Raw genomic sequence first — 26,300 nt, forward strand, 5'->3', positions numbered from 1 at the left:
AGCTCGTGCTTGCTGCGCTTGGCCGGACGCTGCTGACTGCTTCACTTTCTGCGTTCTGCTCTGCAAATAAACCCCGTTACAAGTGGTGGAGTCTGCTGGGTTTCGATCACCCTAGAGCTTCGGAATCGCATTTTACCATCCATTATGCCTACTGACGCAAGCGCCACTCCAACTCCTCCACCGGCACCGCCTACTGTTCTCTGCGCCGGTTGTCTGCGTCTGCGAGATCCCCCTGTTTTCTCAAGCACAGAAGACAATGACGTTGACGACTGGATTTCAATGTACGAGCGAGTGAGTACTCACAACAAATGGGATGACGCTGCCAAGTTGGCCTACGTCTTCTTCTACCTGTCGGACGTGGCCAAGCTGTGGTTATAAACCACGAAGCGGAACTCCCTACATGGTCGGTCTTCAAAACGAGCCTCACACAAGTTTTCGGACGGCCTGAGGTACGCAAACGCCGTGCCGAACAGTGCTTACATACTCGGTCCCAGCAGCTTGGTGAGAATTTCACAAGCTATATTGAGGACGTTCTAGACCTTTGCAAGCGAGTCAACGAGTCGATGTCCGAAGAGCTTAAGATCAAGCACATCATGAAGGGCATTGAAGACGACGCTTTCCAAATGTTGCTTTCTAAGAGTCCTCGCACTGTCCTAGAACTGACCGAGTTATGCCAGAGTTTTGACGAGTTGCGCAGGCAACGTCTTTCGACCCGACGCCCCTCTGTGCTCGACGACTCTTTGTCCAGCCTTTCCACCCTTGGCATAGGAGAAGACCATGCCCCTCTTCTCTCCAAGATCCAAGAGTTCCTCCGCGCTGAGGTCGCTCGTCAGCTCTCTTTGATGTCCTGCGTACCTGATCAACCACGCAGATTGACGACTACACTCCGCGACTACATTCAAGACCAAGTCGCACAAGTTCTTCCTTCCGCCCGTGAACCGCCCCCAGTCGCCGCACCTCTCACGTACGCCGAGGCAGTTGCTCGACCTCGACAGCCTGCGTTCCAGCCAGCGCCTATGTATTCGCCGCCGCCCTTTTCGCCGCCGACCTATTCACCACCGCCTATGCCGATACCACCTCGGCTGCAGTTTTCTGCCCCCCAGCCGCAAGTCGAAGTCTACTCCGACCAATGGCGGACCTACGACAACCGTCCCATATGTTTTGCTTGTGGCGGTGTTGGCCACGTGGCACGTTATTCTCGTCGTCGCCAGGCTGCTCAGAACATTCGACGAATGCCCTCTTTTGACCCTCAGTTTTCTTCTACGCCTTCAAGCCCTCCTTCCTCTTCCTTTCCTTCTGATCATCCACACGGCCCGACCCGCCGCTCCCCATCTCCACGTCGACGTTCGCTTTGCCCTATGCGTCGCCGTTCCGGACCCACTGACCAGGAAAACTAACGGCCGCAGTTGCCGAGGCACGAATTGCGTCCCCGTCGCCATGCACAAGTCCTCGCCCCTGTCCAGCTAACGTCATTGAAGTGTCAGTCGATGGTATCGTCGTCATGGCGCTTGTCGACACCGGAGCCGCTCCATCCGTCCTTTCCATCAACCTGTGCCGCAAACTCCGCAAAGTTCTGACGCTATTATCTGACCTCTCTCTTAGAATGGCTAACGCACAAAGTGTAACACCTCTCGCAGCCTGTACCACACGAGTCGTCATCGAAGGGATTGTGTATATCGTCGAATTCGTAGTGCTGCCCTCGTGTTCCCCTGACATGATACTCGGCTGGGACTTCCTTGCGAATAATAATGCTGTCATTGACTGCTGTCGCGCTAAACTTGAGCTATCTGCACTTCCTGATGTTGACGCTGTCGAAGCCTCCCTGCCGTGTTATAAACTGTTTGTTTCCGACGACACCACCGTACCACCGCGCTCTTCTCTGCTGGTGACTGTGTCATGTGACGCTATTTCCGACAGTGATGTTTTATTTACGCCCTCTGCACTGTTCACTCAACGCAAATGTTCTCCACTGCCTGTTGCTCTCCTTACTCTCCACCATGGCGTCACGAAGACGCTCGTGTACAATACGCTAGAAGGGCCTTTACTTTTATTCTATGGTGAATGTCTCGGTCACGTGCATCCGATCGACGCCCGTCACATTTTTGACGCTCCATCTAGTTTATTTTCTACGGACCTCAGCGCACTCATTTCTGACTCTGTTGTTGACCAGTCCCTTCTTGACGCTTTCCACCACTCCATCGATGTCGCAACGTCTTCTTCAGAACGAAGTTATAGTTAGTGAACCTGCTGAAAAAGTTCGTACTTCTTTTGACAGCCACGCTTCTGGCCTCAGTTGCACATCGAACATATCTCACAGGATTGACTCAGGAAGCCATATGCCTCTACGGCAGCGCCCCTACCGAGTCTCAGCGTCGGAGCACCGTGTTATTGGCGACCAGGTTGCTGACATGCTCCAGCGGGGTATTGTACAGCCTTCTAACAGTCCCTGGGCGTCACCGGTCGTTCTTGTTAAGAAGAAGGACGGTTCCATTCGGTTCTGTGTGGACTAGACGTTTAAACAAGATCACCCGTAAGGACGTTTACCCGTTACCGCGAATAGACGACGCCCTTGACTGTTTGCAGGGAGCAGAATACTTCTCTTCGCTGGATTTACGGTCTGGATACAGGCAAGTTTCTATGGAAGCATCTGACCGACCGAAAACAGCATTTGTCACACCTGATGGATTATACGAATTTACCGTTATGCCTTTCGGCCTTTGTAACGCTCCAGCCACTTTTGAAAGAATGATGGACACTATTTTACGAGGCCTCAAGTGGAACACATGTTTATGCTACCTCGATGACGTAGTTGTCTTTTCCACCGATTTCGACACCCATTTAAATCGTCTCGAGCACGTCCTCACACGTCTCACCGATGCCGGCCTTCAACTCAACCTCAAGAAGTGTCGTTTTGGTGCCCGGCAGCTCACCATTCTTGGCCACGTCGTATCGCGGGACGGCATACTTCCCGACCCCGCCAAGCTTCGAGCAATCGCCGATTTTTCGAAGCCAAAGAACTTGAAGGAACTTAGAAGTTTTGTCGGTTTGTAGTCATACTTCCGACGCTTTATTAGAAACAATTGCTTCCGTATGTGTGCCCCTTACGGACCTTCTCAGCGGCGACAAGAACCTTTCCACCTGGTCACCTGCATGCGACGCTGCATTCACCAAATTACGCCACCTGCTGACTTCACCACCCATCCTCCGCCACTACGATCCTGCCGCTCCCACGGAGGTTCATACTGATGCCAGCGGTGTTGGACTTGGCGCTGTGCTCGCGCAACGAAAGGCAGGGTTTGATGAATATGTCGTCACCTACGCAAGCCGAACTTTGACGAAAGCCGAGGCTAACTACTCCATGACCGAGAAAGAGTGCTTAGCTATTATTTGGGCCCTTGGAAAATTTCGCCCCTACCTGTATGGTCACGCATTCGACGTCGTCACTGACCACCACGCCCTTTTTTGGCTATCCACACTTAAAGACCCTTCCGGACGACTTGCTCGCTGGGTGCTCTAACTTCAGGAATACGACATCCGCGTTATTTACAGATCCGGTCATAAGCACACGGACGCCGACGCCCTTTCTCGCTCACCCATGTCGGATGAAGGTGTTTGCCTCTCTTCCCTCGAGCCTGCACTTGCGTCATATGCCTTGCGCAACATGACGGTGGAACAACGAAACGATCCCTGGATCAGTGGCCTCATAAGCATTCTTTCTGATCCTCTCACTTCTTCACCGTCTCGCGCTCTCCGCCGCCAGGCTAGCAACTTTTGCCTAAGGGATGATCTTCTTTATCGACACAACTACCTTTCTGACGGTCGCAAGTGTCTCCTTGTGATACCCCGCCATCTTCGAGCTGCTATCTGCGAAGCTTTTCACGCGGACCTACAGTGCTCCCACGCAGGCCTCTTCAAGACACGCTAGGCTTCGACTCAGATTTTATTGGCGTGGCATGTATAACTACGTGCGGAAATTCATTCGCTCGTGTGCTCAGTGCCAACGACAAAAGTTACCTCCAAGGCAAGTCTACCCGCCACAACCTCTTCCTTGTTTTAGTCGACCTTTTGATCGCGTCGGCATTGACATTTACGGACCACTACCATCAACTCTAGCTGGTAATCGCTGGATTATTGTTGCGATAGACCATCTGACACGCTATGCCGAAACAGCCGCGCTGCCGACTGCCACAGCCCGTGACGTTGGAACGTTTCTGTTGCAACGTTTCATTCTGCGTCATGGTGCCCCTCGTGAGCTCTTAAGTGACAGAGGCCGCGCCTTCCTTTCTGACGCCTTGAAGGCATTACTAAACGAATGCCGAATCGTGCACCACACAAGTACAGCGTACCACCCTCAAACGAATGGCATGACAGAGCGCTTCAACCCTACTCTTGGCAATATGCTGTCGATGTACGTCGCCTCTGATTATTCAAATTGGGACCAAGTTCTCCCGTTCGTCACCTACACGTATAATACTGCCGTACAAGCTACTACTGGGTTTTCGCCATACTTTCTTCTGTACGGACGAGAACCTTCAAATACTGTAGGCACTATTCTTCCATATAAACCTTTTGCTGAAGAATGCCGCCAGCTTGCCCGCTCTTTTTCTACCGAGGACCAGTGGCAGCAGCAATCCCGCCAGACTGGGGACCATTCGGCTCCAAACTTTCCACCTGGTTCATTGGTATGGCTTCGGGCACCTGCTACCGCACCTGGCCGCTCCGCAAAACTTCTTCCCAAATACATCGGGCCATACCGCGTTGTAGAGCAAACGTCACTCGTCAACTATATCGTGAAGCCCATCATCCCATCCACAGACTTACGCTACCGCGGCCGCGACACTGTCCACGTCTCTCGTCTCAAGCCATATTATGACCTATTAGTCGTTTCTTCTCCCTAATCCACCAGAATGGCGTCTTTTTTTGTGTGGAGGGCGATTGTAGTGAAGAAGAGGAGCTTCAGCGGCATTTCTCGGCGCCTCAGGGGCATCGCCATCAGCATAAGCTCGTGCTTGCTGCGCTTGGCCGGACGCTGCTGACTGCTTCGCTTTCTGCGTTCTGCTCTGCAAATAAACCCCGTTACAATATGTACTCAGAAACTCTGACCAATAAAACAAGGGTTGGTGAGAGAAATCTGAAAGGCCAAGCGTGAGCGAAGCAATACATGCGGATGTGGCTATCTTAGTTGCAAAAAGTACATATCCAGGGAGTCCTTGTGTTGCCTAGGTTCAACATTATGGGCGTATTCCGCGTATAGGGGGTAATCAACTAAAACAAAGCTTTTATTGATGTCTGAGCGAAAAATAACAGGACAATGGTATTTCTAATTGAACTGTATGATTTGTGACATCTCTATACAAGTGTATTGCTATTGCGGAAGTATTACCTATTAACGCGCATATTTGAATGCCTAACAGTCACAGCACCACATGATACACATCGATGTATCAGAAACAACAACGTTGGTCCTTCGTGTTAATGTTACAGACACTTGTTAATTTCAGTCTTCTTAATTGTAGATCCGACTTCAACTAGCACCGATTTCAAATAATGCTAGGCTGTTGCAGCATAACTTCCTTGAAATGAACGTGCATGCACGTTTTATTTATTTATTTAAATGTTTAGTGATTTATTTATTTTGACATGCTGTCAATTTCATTAGAGGTTATTCCAAAAAGAACGCCAAATAAAAGTATGTGAATTTCAAAAATCAAAGGCAAAATAATGCGGAACAACAAAACACTTTTTTTAATGGCAATGTGAAAGTGAATACGAAATTCATACATGTGAGATATCTATGTATATATATGTACACACAACTATACCACATCATATTGCCACTTGGCCGCTAGTTGCGGCGAGCGCAAGCCACGGCTGCCCGCGAGAATGGAAGACGATGTTCTGGGGCAGCGCGTGCTCTTGCTAGTTGATTATTATTGAAGCAGCCATCTTGCCAGTTTTCGGTGCGTCTCCCCGCCGGCTCAGTTCTTTCTAGTTGAAGACCTTTTGTAGCACGTGACAACTGGTGGAGGTGCTGGATAACCCCCAGCCGATGTTCCGAACGCCTCCAGGTAGCCCTGTACCTGCAGTGACAACACCTGTCCACCGCTCAAGCCGAAGACTCCGAGGACTACCTCCTGAGTGTGGACCTCTTCCCGAGATGACGTCTGTCACACCCCCGAACGCTACGGAAGGCGCTGCAGCCTCCAACGCACAGGAAAGCGCTGCAGCCACGCATCATACGCTGTGGACGCCACGTGTGCTGAAGGTGTTCCACGGTTCCGTCTTGGAGGATGTCGAAGACTGGCTGGCCCAGTTCGAACGGGTTTCGGATTACAATGGTTGGACCGACTTCGACAAAATGAGGAACGTGTATTTCAGCTTGGAGGACGGCACTCGTACTTGGTACGAAAACCGTGAGCCTTTTCCCTCATGGAGCGTCTTTCGTTGATTCTTGCTGGCAAGTTGGGCCAATCCCAATCGCCGTGAACGAGCCGAGCGAGCGATTCAGTCACGCCTCCAAATGCCGAATGAAAGTGTCATGATGTACGTCGAGGACATGACGAGTCTCTTTCATGGAGCCGACCCCGACATGGGGGAAGAAAAGAAGGTCCGTCATTTAAAGCGAGGAGTGAAAGAGCAGCTTTTCGCTGGCCTCGTTCGCTGTCCCCCAAAGACCGTGGCAGAATTTTTGACCGAAGCCACAACCATGGAGCAAGTGCTGCAGCAGCGCTCTACTGTGTACGACCGGCAAGTGAGTGCCGCTTCGTCAATAGGTCAGATCGGCGCTGCGGCATGCAACATCAACATCGAGTCTCTCTGCAATCTCATTCGATCGGTCGTGCGCACGAACTACAAAAGATTCAGTGCCAGTCCCAACCTACTGCAGGGTCTATTTGCAGCCTTGTCATAAACGAAGTACGACAGGCTCTACAAGGGCCACCTTCCAGCTATGTCCCGCTTGTCCCGGCGGAGCCACATCGTGCATCATACGCAGAAGCTGTAAGCCGATATATCCCTGCTTCACCGCGCTTCGTTAATCCTATGCATAAGGATGCACTTCCTTCGTTGCAGCCAATTCAGCACTTGGAAAATCGACAGCCGCTTCCCAGAAAATCCAACGTATGGCGCACACCGTGGGTAGTCGGTAAATACAATAAATACAATACATAGTCAACACCACTTCTATTGTCCATAACACATCTATTTCGTTCTAACGGCGAAAAACCCATACGTTTAGTTGAGGGCAATGTTTTAGAAATGGCCCCAAAAAAACTTTTTGAATAATTGTAGTTTATTACACTACATGATTTTTACAGTATTATTTCTTTCATATGCAATCAGTCAATCACTACTAATAATGCACATAGAACCGTCCCTCCCATGTTTACACAGCAACGATCTGGTTTCATGCACATAAACATTTTCATCAATGATGATGATATATGGTGTTTTTTGGCGCAAGGGCCATTTGATGGCCAAAGAGAGCCAGTTCATGGGACAACGAATGTGGACAATGATTGTGATTAGCGGCTGTATAAGGGCCATAAAATTCCTCGCGGTAAGGCGGGTAAAAACATACAAGTAATAAAATCATGACCATGCCGTGAAATGTGTGTGTGGTGTGAATAGATGACAAAAGTTGGTGATAATGTAAAACGATGGTGGACATGTATGGCATTTAGCACAAGTACCTCACTCGTTCATACCCTTGCGTCCAAGGGCCGTGAGGCAAGTGCTTTCCTGTGTAGCCATCGCAGCAAAAACCACCCTGGAGAGGTCGTGCTACGGGATGCCCGGGTATATGATATGAAAATTATGAATTTTTTTTAAAAACGCTAACAATGATTTATGACTAAAAAGCGGTTCCCAACGAATATTGCAGGGTGTAAAGGTATATGTTGTCGGTAGGGTAATAGAAAATGCTGTTTTCTTAGAGTTTCTAATTGTTTACATTGGATTAAAACGTGAAGGACTGTTCATGCCTCACCACATTTGTCACACAATGGTGGATCGCCACCGGACAAAAGATGTCTGTGTCGTGTATGTGTGTCCTATCCCGAGTCTCGTTAGTATTACCTCTGTATGACACGATTTTGATATTGGCAGCCAATGACCAAGGTGTGGCTTAATAATGTGTAGTTTGTTTTGTGTATGTGTATCCCACTTGCTCTGCCAGTAGTCCCCGAGGTTTCGTTTGAGAGACGGCTTAAGATCAAAGGCCGGGATTAATATGGGTGTAGGGGCAGTGCACTTGTGGACGGATGCAGCGAGCTGATCCGCCCTCACGTTGCCTTGGATCTCACGGTGCCCTGGCACCCAGCACACTACAACATGTTTGAGTGTGTAGAGTGTGCACAAAATGGAGTAAAGTGAGACAAGGACCGGGTTTTTTTCGTTTTTTTAAGACTGTGCAGAGCCGTTACCACACTGAGGGAGTCTGTATAAATTACTGCTATTTGTATTTGTAATTGTTTGATGTGTTTAGCTGCCACAAGTATCGCGTAAGCTTCCGCTGTGAAGATACTTGTGCCTGGATGTAGAGGGCCAGCATCCGAAAAGAATGGGCCGACAGCAGCGTAGAACACAGAGGAGTTAGACTTGGAGGCATCTGTAAAGAACTCGGGACGTGTGTATTTGTGTTGAAGATCCAGGAAGTATGTTCGGATATGGGCTATAGGTGCATGTTTTGTTACTTCTAGGAAAGACACATCGCAGTCTATAGTCTGCCATTGCCACGGTGGCGGGTATGCTACAGGAGCCATTAAACTGTGTTCAAGTGACACTCCAGTTTCTTCAGCTAGACCCTTCAGGCGAACTGAGAGGGGCTGCCTCATCGAAGGCCTGTTTTGAAACCGAATGTAGCTCGACAGATCATTAATAGTAGAGTATGAGGGGTGCTTCTTGTCTGCTTTCACCTTAACAAAATGTACAAAGGACATGTAAGTTGATCGATTTGTGTGGTTTAACGTCCCAAAACCACCATTTGATTATGAGAGACGCCGTAGTGGAGGGCTCCAGAAATTTTGACCACCTGGGGTTCTTTAACGTGCACCCAAATCTGAGTACACGGGCCTACAACATTTCCGCCTCCATCGGAGGGGACATGTAAGTTCCCTGTAGATGAAGCGACCATTCATTTGACTCAACGTAAAGGCTTTCTACAGGGCTGGTGCGAAAAGCACCCGTAGAAAGGCGGATGCCCAAATGGTGCACGAGATCCAGCATCTTCAAAGCACTTTGAGTTGCAGACTGATAAACAACAGCCCCATAACCTAAGCGGGTGCGAATGAGGCTTCGATACAGATTCATGAGGCATTGCCTATCACTACCCCAAGTAGTACGTGACAACACTTTTGTAACATTCATGGCTTTTAAACATTTTGTTTTCAAATACTTCATGTGCGGTACGAAGTTCATCTTGTTGTCCAAGATTAAGCCTAAGAATTTATGCTCCGCTTTGACAGAAAGACGTTGCCCATTCAGTCGAATGTCAGGTTCCGAGTGCATGCCTCTCTTTCGAGAGAACAAGACACACGTGCTTTTTTGTGGGTTAAGTCGAATCCGTTTTTATCTGCCCATTTAGAGACCTTGTTTAAACCCAACTGAACCTGCCGCTCACACATTGCCAAGTTGCATGACTTGAAGCCAAGCCGGACGTCGTCGACATATGTACAATAGAACATATTGCGGGGGATGGACAAGTGCAAGGAATTCATTTTGATGAGAAAAAGTGTGCAACTAAGCACGCCACCTTGTGGCACGCCTGTTTCCTGGACAAATGTTTGAGAGAGCACACTGCCCAGACGGACACGGAATTTCCGGTTTGACAGGCAACTTTCGATTATATGAAACATTCTTCCGCGCACACCAAGGTGGGACAGGTCTCTTAGAATTCCAAAACGCCATGTTGCATCATAAGCTTTTTCAATATCGAGGAACACAGAGAAAATATTGTTTATGGACGAAGGAGTCTCTGATCTGTGCCTCGATACGAACAAGGTGGTCTGTGGTGGATCTACTTTCTCGAAACCCGCACTGAAATGGGTCGAGCAAATTGTTTGTTTCAAGGATATGTACAAGTCGGCAGTTTATCATTTTTTCGAAGACTTTGTAAAGCAGCTTGTAAGTGCAATAGGTCTATAGCTTCAAAGCTAAAGAAGGGTCCTTCCCCTCTTTCAAAATGGGAATAATAATAGCCTCTTTCCAGGAGGTAGGGATAGTGCCAGAAAACCAGATAGCATTGTATAAACAAAGTAAAGTTTTTCGTGTTTCGGCTGGTAGGTTTTTTAACATTTCATACACCACACGGTCAGAACCTGGGGCAGAAGTACTGCAGGAGTTTAGAGATGTTCGAAGCTCAGCTAGACTGAAAGCTTGGTTATACGCCTCGTATCTAGTGGATTTGTGTTCTAGTTTCTGCTTTTCTATTCTTGTTCTGTATTTTTGGAAAGTGTCGGTATAGTGGGACGAGCTGGATATCCGTTCAAAGTGTGCACCGAGGAAGTTTGCCTGATCTTCCAAGGTATCACTCTGAGTGTTTACGAGAGGAAGTGTGTGTACTTGTTTTCCTGCTATCCTACCGACCATGTTCCAGACTTTAGCCTCCTGTGTGTATGAATTGATCCCTGACAAAAACTTCTGCCAGCTTTCTCTGCTGGCCTGCCGACGCATTCTCCTGCCTTGAGACTTTATTTTCCTGAAGGTGTCAAGATTTTCGGCTGTCGGTGAGTTCCGAAGCAACCTTCACACCTTATTCTGCTCCTTTTGCGCATTACGACACTCAGTGTTGCACCATGGGACGTGTCGCTTGCCAGGCTGTCCAGATGTTTGTGGGATGCATTTGGCTGCTGCGTTAATAAGGAGAGCTGTAAAGTACTGCACAGCTTCATCTATGCTTAGCCCACATATGTCAGTCCAACATAACTGAGCATTGTTATGAAACTGTTCCCAGTCGGCTTTGTGTATAAGCCATTTGGGAACTCGTGGAGGACATTCGTATGATGTTTGTGTACTCAAAACAACAGGAAAATGGTCACTTCCGTAGGGATTATTTAGAACTTTCCATTGGAGTAATGGTACAAGTGAAGGAGATGCGATGCTGAGATCTATGGAAGAGTAGATTTTGTTGGCAAGGTTATAATATGTTGCCTCTTTCCTAAACAACAGACAGGCACCGGAGGAAAAAAGGAACTGTTCAATGAGACGACCTCGTGCATCACAGCGAGAATCACCCTATACACTGCTATGAGCATTCAGGTCACCAAGGACCAGATAAGGTTCGGGTAGTTGATCTATTAAAGACTCGAATTCTAGTTTTCCAAGATGGTGGTGTGGGGGTATGTACAGAGAGCAGATGGTGACGAGCTTGTTGAAAAGAACTGCTCGAACAGCCACTGCCTCTAGTGTTGTTTGCAGTGGTAAATGTGTGCATGCTACTTTTTGATTAACAATAATGGCTACACCGCCGGATGATGCCGCAGCATCATCTTTGTCCTTTCGGAAGAAAACATACCAACGCAAAAAATTCGTGTTTTTAGATTTTAAATGAGTTTCCTGTACACACAGCACTTTCGGCAAATGTTTGCAAAAGAGCTCTTGAACATCATAGAGGTTTCTAAGGAGTCCTCTGATGTGCCAATGTATTATTTGTGTTGCCATATTGGAGGTAACGTAGTGCTGTGTGCAAGGAAAAATGGGTGTGTCTGCTTCTTAAGCTAAGCGTTAAGACTCGAAGAACAGGGCCGTCGCTGGGCCCCGTTATTGGCTTTTTATTTCTTTTGGCGCGCTCCAAGGAGCTACGCCGATCTTTCGGCACCAGGGGTACCATGGTGTCCATTGCCTCCTCAGAGGCACTGCATGCCCGCATTTGCGAGCTGATGTTTTGGGCTTGGGACCTCGCCGGGTGAGACCAGGCCTTCATATCGGCCGACCCTGGTGTCTCCTTCACCTCGGGGCGCGAAACCTTCGGTCCTCTTGGGCTAGAGGTCGAAGAAACCTCCTTTGGTGCTGGGATACCCTGGCCGCTGCAAGAGCTTGCAGCAGCCGTGGTTGTCGCCGTGGGGACAAGTGGCAGGGCAGCCTTGGCTGTTCCCGCCGTGGGTGGGGGCATTGGCGACCGCCTGGGCACACTGTGCCTGGCATGGGCAATTACCGCAGGCCGTTTTAGTGCTGCCCCCTGTTGCACTACATCGGCGAATGATGGTTTGTGAAAAGACCAGATACTTGTTGACAGGCTTCTCGGAAAGTAATGTTTTGTGTGATTTTGATTGTAACAATTTCTTTTTCCTTTTTCCATGTTGGACAGGTTCGGGAGTATGCGGGATGGGCACCATCCCAGTTTGCGCAGTGGGCCCCATCCTCCACCTTACACTCGTCCGTAGCGTGTCCTGTGGTGGCACACTTTTCGCAGGTGAGTTGGCCGCGGCAACTATGAGAGCCGTGACCAAAACGCTGGCATTTGAAGCAACGTCCTGGGTTGGGGATGTAGGGTCTCACATTCAACTTCAAGTATCTTGTTTCGAGATGTTCAGGCAGGGTACTGGTGCAAAATGTCACAATTATGTGTTTTGTTGGGATTTCCTTATCACGCCTAATTTTGATTCTTTGTACTTGTGTCACCTGCTGGTCCTTCCAGCCCTCGAGGAGCTCTCCTTCAGTCAGGTCAAGGAAGTCTTGATCAGATACAACGCCTCGGGAAGTGTTGAGTGAGCGGTGTGGTGTAATTGAGATAGGTATGTTTCCAAACGATTCTAGTTTTGAGAGGTTTTCATACTGGCTCAGACTTTTTACCTCGAGGAGTAGATCCCCACTGGCCATTCTTGTAGCCTGGTAACCTGGTCCAAGTGTAGTGGTGAGGCATTTGGAAACAACGAAAGGCGAAATAGTACTGGCGTTCTTTTCAGTGGTTTCACAATGGATTACATGGTAGCAGGGAAAGGTTTCTTTCGGTTTGCTGAAATAATTGCAAAAGTTTTCGGTGCGCCCTCTCTTCGAGAGAGGACGATCGTGCAATGAAGGGAGAGAAGAAAAAGCCATAAACTAAATACGAGTTCGACAACCATGCCAGCCGCCCACCATGGAGCCCAACACGGGGACGTGACAAGTCCTAAATTTATATGAGGCATGTCAACGTCAGCTGTACACAGCCGCTATAACCAAATATATTGTGCCCAAGACAGAGCACATACACAAGGTTAACCCTTGCCGCCAGGAAAAATCGGAAGTAAATGGAAGAGAGAAGAAGACAGGATAGATTTAAAGACGAGAAAAGACTAAGATGTAGAGAGAGAGAGAGAGAAATAGGAAAAGGCGACTACCGATTTTCCCTGGGTGGGTCAGCCCAGGGGTGCCATCTACGTGAAGCCGGGCCAAAGGGGTGTGTTGCCTCTGCCGGGGGGCCTTAAAGGTCCAATCACCCAGCATTGCCTCAACCCCCAGGATCCCCTTTTCCCCAGACACGGCAAAGCCACGCACGGCTAGGCGTGGGAGGGAGCCGAAACTCCCACGTTAGCTCGGGACCGTGGTGTCGCTACACACCAAACGCCTACTTGCGCAGGCGCCCCTGCAGGGAAACATTTTCATCAAAGTGAGGCTGTTTCAACGCTCGAACATATGATTTATACAATTATGAACATATTGGTAAATAACAAATTCACATATCAGTATGGATTAACTTACAAAAAGTTTCTAAGGTACCAAGGCTCATTCACACATCAAATTCGTAAAGATAAACTTGTAAACAGGAGCACCCGAATTCGAATGAAAGAATTAATACGTAACCATACGAATCAAACAAATATCACAACTAATATGCAACTGAATATTACGCAATAAAACATAAACGTCCTGGCCAAACAGGTGCCACTCGGTGTCACTACCACCGTTCACGTCGCAGGCCGGGAACACCGAAGATAGCAGGCGGGCCTTTTCGACTATTCTTCTGTCAAGAAACACGGCGTGACTTTTTTAATACACAGCCAGTCCAACGACGCACAGACCATCTCGAACATCGGTCACTTGGTGCTGGCATCCACTAGTTGCCGCTGGGAGCTGCCCGCGAAACGCCAACTGCGTTTTCGTCAGCGTCAGCACAGCCGCCGTGTCCGTGGTTCGGTTCGCGATGTTGATCTCGATCTCCATAGAGACCATGGCACCACTGGCTGAAGCCCCACCTCGTGAAAACGCAGCGTGCTCTGCGAGAGTTAAAAGAACAAGAATGGAGCAAGGAAATGACAACAGCTTTTGCGCGTCGTCAAATGTGAAGATGATGCCCGACAGAACACATGCACAGGGCGATGGATTGACCGCAGAAAAAAATGGTGAAATATTAGAAAAGCAGCTGCTGCTAAGAGCACAATTCCCACTAAATGAAGCAAATAGATTTTTTTCTTTTTATCACACATTTGTTTTGGGTACGACTTACCAGGTCTTAATTTTTTAAAACAAAAGCCGTCTGCGTGCCAATTACTATTATTGATGATAATATTTGTTCGCCTGTTACGTCACAAAAGCATAATTTCTAGTCAGTATTACCTATGGAGACCCTGTTAAGTGAAAAATATCCTAGACACTTCGTACTCAATACCTTACAGCTCTATCTTATTTTGGTACTGTGCAAACCTATCCCCCAATGAGCGAGTTCATTATACCACTCACTAAGTGTAAGTAAACTATCGTTATAAATACATACATACTAACTGTACTTTCCTGCGACTCACTTTTCCTATGAAAACTGTGGCTACATATACTTATATGCTATGGTCATTTACCATGATAAGTGAGTTTATAGCTAAACTTGTTGGACATTTATACTCTCTCTGGTTCTAAAGGTGGATAACACAAGTTGGGGAATACCAACTTGACGATACCCCCTCTGTCTCTGCACTCCGTCATTCCATCACACTGAAGCAAAAGGGAAAATTCAAAGACTCTGCACCACACACCGAAAACAAGTGTTCAGGATCCAAGCCATGTAATATAAAACATGGATACTAGAACAAGAACACTGCATGGGAAAGCTTACTCCTTCCTCTCACCTGCTCCCCCTTCCCTTAAATATACTGAATTACTAAAGATACGTGGGCCGCTTTTTTTTTTATAGCGCTCCTTTCCTATTTACATCACACCAACTAGATAGCATGTCCGCTTTTAAGCACTTAGAAAGATATAACTCGGAACCTAAATATTTCCAGATGACTCGGCCTTTTTCAAATGTTCGGCAGAGATCAGGGTAGGATAATCCCTGTAATTGAAAATGCAAGAGAGGATTTCACACAACATTAAATCACATTGATAAAGACAGCCGCAAATAGTGGCTAGAAATATGGGGGCAGATTCGGTGTGCACAACCTGTACAGTATAACCAGGGCTAATTGTTTTGTTTAAGTAAAAAAGACCTTAATATCTTTAAAGTACCTTGCTGCAAGAGCATATTTCAATTGATTGAGTTTTTCGTTCTTTTTCTTTTTTTTTTTTTCAATGGTAGCAGCGAGGTTTGTCGTTCCCCGTGTTTGCGGCGAAATGAGGACGAGGTATGGCAAGAAAACATACCCTTGGAGTTGCAAACTAGCCGGCAGATGAAACTACCAGCTCTGATTACTTCAAATTATTCTAAGTTCCTAGCATACCACTTTTTTGTATTTTGTATGTTCCGTTAATTCCAAAACCTGCTTAATTGAAAGATTTCTCACGACCCCAGTGACCTCGAATTGATGAAGTTTCACTATAATGACATAAAACTTGTACGGACTGCGTGGCAGAGAAAGATGGCAACAGCAAGGCTGAGACATTGCACCAGGAGCAGGGTAACCGAGTACGTGTTCATGGAGACGTGTTGTGCGCACTGCCTCCCTGGATAATTTAAGGATAGAATTCGAAAAAAAAAAGTTCAATATGTAGCTTAGGGCAATGAAATATTCAGCTGTAAACAAGGTTTATTGTAATTTCAAAATAAGTAATTTTATAATGAATTGCAGATTTTATTTGTGCCATGACAATGTGTAAAGCATAGTTCGTTTAGGACAAACTTTTTGTGCCACCAAACTTTTAGGGTTCTGCACCATTAATGGCTCATATTGATCTACATTAATGGTAGAATGAAAATAAGTACCAAGAGAGTGAGTATAAGACAGTTTAGTGGAGTAGAAAAAGTCACAGCTTTGCCACAAAGGCGAAGCAATGAACGCGATAGCAACAAATTGGAAGGTCACGCGCAGAATGGCAAGCAAATCGAAACGTTCCCCGTGTTTCTCATGCACAAATGATGCACAACGTACTCACAGGTACAGATGAACGCAAATAAGTGCCTCTGTTGTTACTTTGCTGTGTCTGAAAAGTCCGCCCTTTCCGCAAGCGGAGGCTGTGCAAAGATTGCAGTAACTTTTGTGCGCCCCGTAACTCCAACAATCGTTCCATGCATGCCACACGTAGGCCATGATCCTCCGCATCAGGAGATAAGGGTACACAAGACATCTACTCCCCTCATCTCCACAGGCCAATGTACGCGCTCATTGCACCATCTTGCTGATAATGCTGAAAAACACAATAGTCCCCCCCCCCCCCCCAAAGATGCCAGCCAACGGCTGGTAAATGATAGATACAAATAGCTTGCCACTCAAACATTGAAGGAAGTACCCCTCAGTGGCTTAGTGGTTAACGCCTCGCATTCATGACGTGGAGGTCCCACATTCGATTTCGCACGCCAGAGTATTTTTGCTGGATTCTTATTTTTTGCATTTTCATTTATTAGATACAAATACATATACGGTACATGACATCGACACCGGAGGCGAAATCAAGCGGAGAGTGTCCACATGAATTCTATCGCAATAAAATTGTAATGTGAGAGTTCTTGGAATCCTCAGAACGTACCAATCGCTTGCTTTAGGTTTGTAATAATTATACAGATGATATCAAGTGTTAAATGAGATACTTGCACACTTCACATGTTAAGGAATATGTGGACTATAACTCATCATCATTTGACTATTAGAAGTACCTAAAACATGTCTAAACTCAGGAGTCTAAACTCAGGAAGTTTCCCAAATGTGGATCCAGAGAAAAACTAATTTTCAAGGTATAAGTCAAAGCTCATCAATGCGACAAGAATATGTATTTTAGAATCATTTCTTCCATCGGGAGAGCTTGAAAATCAATTATTTCGAGCATGTGGCCTCAGTGAACTGCTCATGCAAATTGCAATGGCAAGCAACCAGGTGACAATTTTTAGGAGACTAGACAGTGAGCTATTTATAGTTTTTAGTAGCCACCTTACACTCTTAAAAAAAAGTGATTTTAACCCTGTGCGGTCCTCTCAGAGCACGACAACGCAACACGGCTGCAGTCGTGTGCTGTCTGGCACCGCCTGACAAATGTGTTCGTGGTTTATATTTCGTTTTTTTTTTTTTTTTGTTCACTGAAAGTCGCACGTATCTTTATAATACATGAAGAGCCTTCTCTTGAAGAATGAGGGAGCTTACTTTGTTGAGGTTTACTTGTCTTTACACTACGGTGCAGCACAATGTTCAGCACGGAGCCTAGAGCGTACCCACTCAAGCATGGTTCGCCGAGAAGCATGATCACGCTTTTACTGCGTGCAATTTACGGTGGTGCTTTTTGCGAAAGCGAGGACGACTGTATTGAAGGAAAGAATTACGTGCCTCCACCAGACAGTGATGACATTGATTCGACAGAAATGAGTGACGGAAATGACGACGACGGCAGTTGAGAAAACATTTTCGTTCTGCAAAACCTGAAGTAAAAACCCCAGCCAGTAACCAGAGAATGCTGTGAGTGGTATCATAACCAGCCGAAATATCGCCAAAAGAGTTGCCACCTGAATGCAGGAGCGAAAAATATCGGGTCAGTTTTCCTTCCACAGTTCATGTTCCTTTTTTCGATGCCAGAAACTGGCAAAATAGTTTTGGACCGGTAGAGGCGGAAAGTGGGTAAGAGTTTTGGACCGCAAAGGGTTAAACTACTTTCTGTTTCATTACAATTTTCAGTTTTTTTGTTGTGAAACAAGAGAAACCAAACCTACAAAAGCAAATAAAAATGTAAAATATGTAATTTTAAAAAAAAAATTGCGTTAAGACTCGCATCTCCCTTTATCAAGAGATGTGCCACACTTGCATCTTTTTAACATCAGGATAACTCAAACAAAGTAAGTGAAGAATGGCTCTGTCATTAATACAGTGCCACAAATTTAATTTTTTAATGAATTTTCAAATATAATGAAGTATTTTCATGACTGGTGCAATTGTAATACTGAGATTTGAGTGTATTTACGAAAGCAGGTTCTGAGAGCCTATTAAGCCATGCCGAACACAATCATAACTCTTCTTTTCCTTTTCCGGTCACTTTTACTGTATGTATGTATGTATATATGTATGTATGCCTAACAACAACGAGAACTGCCACGACAACCATCCTAATAATAAATGCAATATTATTCCATTAAAGGGCTATTAAAGAAGCTTTTGTAGGGACATCCAAATGAACTATACTTTGTAAAATTCCCATCTGAAATTAGCCACAGTTAAGCATATCCATTACGCTTGTCTATGTAACAAGCACCAGACCACGCAATGAGAAAAGTATTCAGCAATTCCAAGGCAATAGTCTGGAGATTACAATGTCTTCACAAGGCATTGTTAAATATACTTGCAATTGGGCCTCTTAAACAATGAACATGCTGCTTTGTGTTTTAGAGAAATGAACTTGTAAGTGGAAATCTGAATTCTTGGTACCAATTTTACTGCATCATTGCGTAGTCTATTAATGTAGCTCGTTCCCAGAACTTGTGGCCAGCAGATATTCAAGGCAGTCAAGTGATGGCTTGTCAAGTATGGTAGACATGAAACTTTTCGTTTTTATATTTCTGCAAATATCTTTGATGAGTTAAGTGCACAAGACCAGTGGATCGACTCCTTTAGAGGCCTCCGACTCCGTCACTGAAAGAATTTCCAGAGCACCCATTGTGGTTCACACCTCAATGCCAAGGTGCGTTGAGTGGAACCCTGTGCCACACTCACAGCTGCCGTGCCTCAAGGTAATGGGGCTTGCCGAGTGCAACGACCTGCCTCGACAGCAGCTTGCTTTTTATGCTGGTAGAGTGCTCGCTCATTTGTTGTACACTTGGCAGATTTGGTAGGCTTTTGCGATGCACTTACGGTGCGCACTTGAAATGCTTTTATGGTAGCACATCGCAAAAGCCAACACGAACCAAGTAGTACCTTTCATTTGGTAATTGGTCGTAAATTCGAATTCAGTTATTTCAAAATACCATTTATTTCAAAGTATTTTGGCGGTCTCATATTTTGAAATGCAAGTTTGAGCAGATAATTTGAAGCGGTGGTCAGAACAAGTACGGTCAATTCGAAAAATTCTGGTGAAGTGTGCTGATTCCCGATCCCGATTTCGCCACGAATTCGCGAAAACAGCGACCTTATAGAGCCACCAGGCAATGTACTTAAGCATTGCTAATGGGTGGTAGCTGAAGCACCCCTGCCTCGCTACTTCCAGCACAAAAAATAAAATTACTGTCTAGTGATCTTTCTACTGTGACACAATTGGCTGAAACGCTCCATGATTTCAATAAAAACAGCGATGTCCTTCTGCAGACTGATGTAATTTGTGTCGATTTTAGGAAAGCTTTTGATAAAGTCTCTCATCGTAAATTACTTTTCAAGCTTGAAAGATTAGGAATAAGCTAAGAAGTATTAAAATGAATAGAGGCCTATTTATCCGCACGTCAACAGGCTGTAAAAATTGAAAATTACACTTCAAGACCACTGGCCGTGTACTCGGGCATTCCCCAGAGATCTATCTGCTTTAGAACCAATTCTGACCAATTCTTTTTCTGATATTTGTGAATGATCTATGTTCAATAGTTGATGCTCCTATTAAAACGAAACTTTTTGCAGATGAATGCTTGATTTATTCCCCAGTTACTTGCGAAGGCAACCAAATTATTCTGAACAGGCACTTACATGCATTAGATCAGTGGTGTATAATATGGGACATGGAAATAACCTATAGCAAGATGACATTTACGCATATTCACTCTAGTGGGCAGGAATTGTCATTCATGTATCACATCGGAAGTCGCCCTTTAAACAATGCTACTTGTTTCAAATACCTAGGAGTTAGTATAATGCACGTATTGAAATGGCACTCACATATCAATAACATCTGTTCTAAGGCAAACAAAAAACTGTATTTCCTAAAGAAAAAACTGGAACATGCCACACCGGATGTAAAACTAGCTCCTCACAAATCATTCATACGTCCTGTCTTAGAGTGCGCTAGTATTGTGTGGTCGCCTCACCAGAAGGTGTTATGGACAAAAATTGAAAGAATACAAAAATTAGCAGTCCGTTTCATATGCGGTAGATACCGACGCACACACTCAGTCATAGCTTTGTTAAAGTCCTGTGAGCTTGAGTCTTTGGAATATCACAGGCGCAAACATCCCATGTGGAATAGTTTACCCAATGCGGTTGTGCAACAAACAACATCAGTGAATTCGGAAAATGCATTAGACAGTTTTCTTTGTAGTGATGTGTGCTGAATTCTGTTGTGAGCATTTATTCGTTGATTTTTATGTTTATAGTCACTGTTGTTTGTTTCTTATTTTTCTGTAAGTTATTCATCTCGTATTTCTATGTGCTTTTGAATTTTTTTTTTATGCGAACGTTATGTACTTTGTGACACCCTCCCTGTAATGACCCCAAGCACGGGATTGACAGTATCAAATAAACAAAAAAATAAAATAATAATTGTTGGTTTTTATGCCCCAAAACCAACACGATAATGAAAGATGCCATAACGGAGGGTCCCAGAAATTTTCATCATCTCGTGTTCCTTAAAGGGCCCCTGCCACCAAAAATTGAAACCTCAAGACATTTTGTGTTGCAAGATTCACCAGTATACGTGAGCAGAATCTTCTGGCCATTTGTTAGTGGTGAACAATGGCACTTTAATTTGGCTTTAAAGCGAGCGTGAGTGCTCATATGAATTGACAGCACCTCGTGACATCACCGCGTATATGAAGAAGACAAAGGCACAGTGATTGTTTACAAGAAAAAAGTATTGTCAATGTTGCACATGATTCAAGAGGTGCACACAATGATTTGTCGACTGGAACACCCTCAACTTCTGTTGTCGTACTGCTCTCAAGGTAGCTTCCACCGCTTACAGAGAATCGCTGTTCTTTTTCCATAGGGGACATGCCCTTAACAGCTTAACTCGTATCAAAGACCCGCCAACATTTCATTCTTTACTGCGTGCAGGGCCGCCCTTATTTGAGAAGTGCGCTGTCAATGTCATCAGAGCATGAGCACATGTGCTCTTGGGCACTAATGCTTGAGGAAGCAGTAGTTTCTTACACTAGTTCAGCAAGCATTTCAAAGTGATGCTAAGACTGGTCACAATTAACAATCTAGCACTAATGAGTTAGATCGTTTATGATACATTGAAGTATTTACAATTAGATTTGGCATTACTTGACCCGAGGCTATATGTAAATTACAGTAACGAATTTGCAAATAAAACTCGCTGTCAGGGCTCCTTCATGACATGTTTGCATCCGAGTGAATGGGCCACTAGCATTTTGCTTTCATGGAAATGTGGCCATTACAAACGGGATTTGAACCAACAGCCTTCGGGCCAGCAGTTAAACAAAACAACCACCAAACTACTATGGCGTGTTGTCTTTTAGCAGCAAAGCTGTTTAAGCAGGATGTAGCAACTTCGGTGTGCGCAAAAAATCACAAGTGGGTATTTACCACAGGTATTGCACAAGCCCTGCTATTGAGCACTGCAGGTAAAAGCATTAAACAAAAACTTTTGATCAGCAAAGTGGTACACATAAAACACATGAAAGAGAGAGGGAAAAGAAAGAGAAGGAAAGAGAAATTGAGAGAGAGGAAGGGATAGAAAAAAACGGTGAGAAACAGAATAAAGACAAAAATATTGCAAGAAAGAAATACACAGAAAAAGAGAAAGAAACAGACACAAAAAAGAATAAAAAGCATACAAAAAATAAAAAAGTAAAGAGGAAAATGAGAAACAAACAAATAGAAAGAAGCGAATAGAGAAAGCAAGGAAAGAGAGAGCAAGAAAAATAGATGGGAAAGAAATCTAAAGCAACGGGTAAAAAATCATATACAAGAAAGAGCAAAAATAGAACAGATACAAGAAACGATGTGAAGCGAAAAGAAAGAGAACGAACAGGAAAGTCAAGAGAAAGAAAGAAACTCAGCGCAACTTTTTTTCCGAGGCTTGGCACCACTCATGTGAACCTGGCATAAGTTTCTTCTACCAATTACTACTATTTCTCGAGAGACACTGTTTTCCATTACTTCTTTCTTTTTTTCCCATTCCGCACACTAGGAGCTTTCGCATGTTGCATAAATAAGAAAGTGGGTGTGCTCACAAAAGGTGGCCTTGTGAAGACCGCGTCCATTAGGGTCAAATACCATAACCCTGTCCTGAGAAGTATCAGCAATGATTATGTTCCCAGATGCTGTGGCTGTAACGCCGATTGGGAAGGCCAGCTTTGAGTTTTTGTAGGCATCGAATTCAAGTGACAACTTGGCACCGATTGTTCCTGAAATGAGAAAAACCAAGGGGGCATTAGTAGTAGTAGTATAATAGTAGTAGAAGTACATGAGCAAGTAGATGATTAGCTAATAGAAAAAAAAACTCCAATTTAAAAGAATCTGATAGTATCGTATACATGACATCCTGTATTATGATTGAATTTTCAATATACCTGCAGAACAAGGCAATAACAGGGAATAGAGCTATGTAGGAAAAGATGCTGCAGACACAGTAGAAAGAAGAATAAACAAACTTTTGTTCTGGATAACAATGCAATGCTTACCTGAAAAACTAACAGGCTTTTTCTTGCAAGTTGAAAGTGGTGAAACCTTTGCACTCTGCCTTGTGGTTGAGTCAGAAGCAATGGCTGTCACAACGTACGTTGGCTTCAGGAGCTCTCTCCTGAAAGAAAAAAGGCCGGTACAATTTTCGGGTTTTCAAGGGATGGAAGGAGTGTTAGTACCACTCGCAGCATAGACAGCTCACGTCATGCGGGACATGATCGAGAGAATAAGAATGGGGTGGAAAACATTTGGCAAGCACTCTCAAATTATGACAGGTAGATTGCCACTATCCCTCAAGAGAAAGGTATATAACAGTTTTATCTTGCCGGTACTTAGCTACGGAGCAGAAACCTGGAGACTTACAAAGAGGGTTCAGCCCTCGCATACAACTACCTGAAGTTTGCCGGAACGAAATTCTCGCTACAAATCAGTGGAGAGGATTTTGAAAGCTCATGTCTTCGTTTAACACAATGTCAGTGAATACTGGCAGAAATCGAAGCCAAGACCAAGAAAGTACACGAGATGTTAATATATCCAAACCTTATTATAACAAAGTTGCATCTTACATGAAAATAGGTTTGCTATATCAAAAAATCCGTTATAAAGGTCTATTCCTAGCAATATATCTATTCCAACTTTTCTCCTTTTACTTCGTTATAACTGGCTTTTCATTATATCTGAGTCCTCGCGTTTCCTTGCACTAAACACAAGTTGTGATGTTCTCATTCAATCGTACCCGTGGTCACGAAGCTGACAAGTAGAAGGTGCCAGAAACTTGAACTCTCTGGTGCCAACTTGCAGCCCATCGTGCAGGAAGCGGGCAACGACGGCATTCAGGATCGCATCCCGTGACGAGTGCAGGTTGAGTGAGAAGGAGAGTTTGTCCAGGTTGTCGTCCCTGAACGACACTCGTATGGCGAATTCCGCGTTAAACTCACTCAGAATCCTGTTCTCAAAGTGAACCTGCAGCAAAATGCAATTTCAGTAAATAGTCTTACCACAGCACATGTAAAAAGATACCTACGCACAAACTGAAATGCACTCAAACCTTAATGTAACAGACATGAATATAACAAATTATTGGTTATAACACAGTAAACAAAAGATAGTCTTGCAATACAGTGTTAAGATGAACCTTTTTAAGAAATTTTCAGAAACAACAAACTTGTCTTCTTGTAAGATGCAACCTTGTTATGATGAGGTTTGAGTGTACATAATGGGTGCAACGTAAGCACATGTGAAATTGTTCAAAATATATTTTTTGAATTTCTTCTCATCGCTTCCACAGGCAGTGTTAATGACAGCACAACTCCACCCAGGCCGCCTGCTGTAAGAGAAGGAGGAGGAATAAATAAGGAAGGACAGGCCGCCTGCTGTAGGAAAATTTGCTTTTACAAAGGACCTGCGAATGGCACAACAGCTTCTGCATACAAATAATGCTTAGTGTCCCTATAGAGAACAGTGGCACATTTCGAAACGGAAAGTCGGACTAATGCATTCGAGTTGAAACAGCAATTTTACTACATGCATTTCATACAAGGTGTGCCACCACAATCAGGCGCTGTGCTGGCATGATCGTGCATGGCAAGTACAAGCTGACCGACCGCGCTTGCGCATATACCCCAGGGGGCTATTGAAGAATGGTGACAGCCGAAGAGGTGGAAGTTCACCCCTCAGCTCCGCAGGTCACACACTTTCAAAGAATGAATTTGTCTTATGTTTTTTTCCAACTGCTGCTTATTACAGCAGCAAGACAAAAAAGAAAATCCTCTTTTAAGCTTAGATTTATTCCGCCACGCACCAGCAGTAAACATGTGCCTGCAAAGCGTAAGAAAAGGCGGGCTCACAGCTCCGAAAGTGCATAGCCTTCCATCAACATGTGTTAAAATAGCATGCTGTAATACCATTCAAAGGCTTCCTACATGCAGCTGAGCTGTTTCATCCATCCATGTAAGTTGTCAAAACATACTGAGACTGCTTTACACCGAAGGAATCCATTTCTGAAGTTGGTTAATGAGCATTTCAAATTTTTACAAATCACATGCGTTCATGCACAATGTGTAGTGGCAGTGCTTGCAATGGACATCTTCGAAGGGGCTACCCACAAAGCACAATGACACTTACCTTACTAGTTAACAGCGTGCTCTAGCAGTGAAGCAGCATTCTATACCAATACGCCATAGGTAGCCAGAGCTCACGCCTTGCATGCCTTGCTTGCACTTTGTTAAAATCATGTACACTCAAAACTCAATATAACACAAACATAACAAAATATATGCTATAATGAAGTAAATGAAAAATAGCCTAGAAATAGATACAGTGTAAGATTAACCTTTTTTCAAATTTTCAGATATAACAAACTTATTTTCTTACAAGATGCAACTTTGTTATAATGAGGATTGAGTGTATTCAGAAAAAAATACCACATTTCGTCGCATAAAACCCGCACAAAATATACGGAAAAGTCAAAGCCAAAGTAACGTGGCGAGCTTGTTTCATGCTGCTACTTCATGGTAATACAAGAAAATCTACGTCACTGTAATAAACTAAAGCTATTTTCCCTATATTAATTTTTTTTGTGTATGGTTGTCAGGGGTGTGCATAACAGGTAGGGACGTGTCATGTGTGAGAAAATACAGTACCACTACAGTCCCTACTTTTGATTTTAAAAACTCTCTTCGCATACCTGCGGAGGACGAAAAATGAGCCGGCCAGGCGTGACAAACACGCTCCGCACGAGGCACGTGCCACGGGCCAGCTGCGGCGGCTTCTCGTCCTTAAACAGGCTGCAGGCCACGTAGAAGGCGGGCCCAAACATCACGACGTTGCCCGCGTCAATGCTGGACACAATGTGGCTCAGCGCCCGCTCGACGACCAATGACTCCTTCGATCGTTTCTTGATGTCCCGCATAAGCTTCTCAAATGTGGTCCTCGACATAAGCGCCATCTGATCGAGAACGTCAAATGTGATGTGCAGGGCTGCCTTCAATGCATAGGCACAGGGAAACGGCAAAGTCCTCTCCATTTCCTCGCAGCGTGCCTGGGAAGTTTGCGCAGAGAATCGCGTTGCGTACACAGCCTCCCCTGAACAGGCACGCCAAGAGTGACAGGTCTATGACAGCACATTGCAATGTCATCAGATGCTACCGGCATTTACCATATCTCTCAAACAAATATCAGAAACAGGGTATTGATTACGGCAACAACGATAAAAAAATGTTTCACGATTTTTCTTACATTTTAACTTCTCTGAACATAACTATCAGTTCCTTCTACAACGCATTCATTTCGCTACATAATGTAATTAGTTCTTTTAAACACTGGTACAATAAATTTTTGTAGTAATTAAAAATGTTAAAAGCCAGCAGGCTTAAACATGCTCAAACCTCGATATAATGAATTCGAATAGAACGA

The 26,300-nt window shown here is 44.9% G+C and overlaps 2 protein-coding genes across 9 annotated transcripts in view; one reads left to right on the forward strand and one right to left on the reverse strand.

The window, feature by feature from the left end:
• The window catches only part of LOC142775903 (uncharacterized), a 77,243-nt gene that overhangs the window by 33,474 nt on the left and 17,469 nt on the right, over positions 1–26,300 (forward strand). For 4 of the 6 annotated variants that reach the window (XR_012887139.1, XR_012887140.1, XM_075878392.1 and 1 more), the window contains exon 2: positions 12,305–12,409. The exons of 1 other annotated variant lie outside the window; for it this stretch is intronic. Coding sequence is in view for 2 of the 5 variants with exons in the window: in XM_075878392.1 (XP_075734507.1) it covers positions 12,305–12,409 (105 nt within the window). In the remaining 3 variants the exon portion in view is untranslated. Of the gene's footprint in view, positions 1–12,304; positions 12,410–18,883; positions 19,049–26,300 lie in introns of all 6 variants that reach the window. One more of the 6 variants, XR_012887138.1, reaches the window with a different exon arrangement.
• LOC119177319 (uncharacterized) overlaps positions 13,595–26,300 on the reverse strand; it is a 41,311-nt gene continuing 28,605 nt past the window's right edge. For all 3 annotated transcript variants that reach the window (XM_075878389.1, XM_075878387.1, XM_075878388.1), the window contains 5 exons: positions 25,573–25,926; positions 23,623–23,849; positions 22,886–23,004; positions 22,436–22,609; positions 13,595–14,192 (listed from right to left, as the gene is read on the reverse strand). In XM_075878389.1, coding sequence (XP_075734504.1) covers positions 14,191–14,192; positions 22,436–22,609; positions 22,886–23,004; positions 23,623–23,849; positions 25,573–25,926 — 876 coding nt within the window. In that variant the 3' untranslated portion in view covers positions 13,595–14,190. The remainder of the gene's footprint in view (positions 14,193–22,435; positions 22,610–22,885; positions 23,005–23,622; positions 23,850–25,572; positions 25,927–26,300) is intronic.

The sequence above is a fragment of the Rhipicephalus microplus genome, chromosome X (genome assembly GCF_043290135.1).
Source record: "Rhipicephalus microplus isolate Deutch F79 chromosome X, USDA_Rmic, whole genome shotgun sequence".
Lineage (NCBI taxonomy): Eukaryota > Metazoa > Arthropoda > Arachnida > Ixodida > Ixodidae > Rhipicephalus > Rhipicephalus microplus.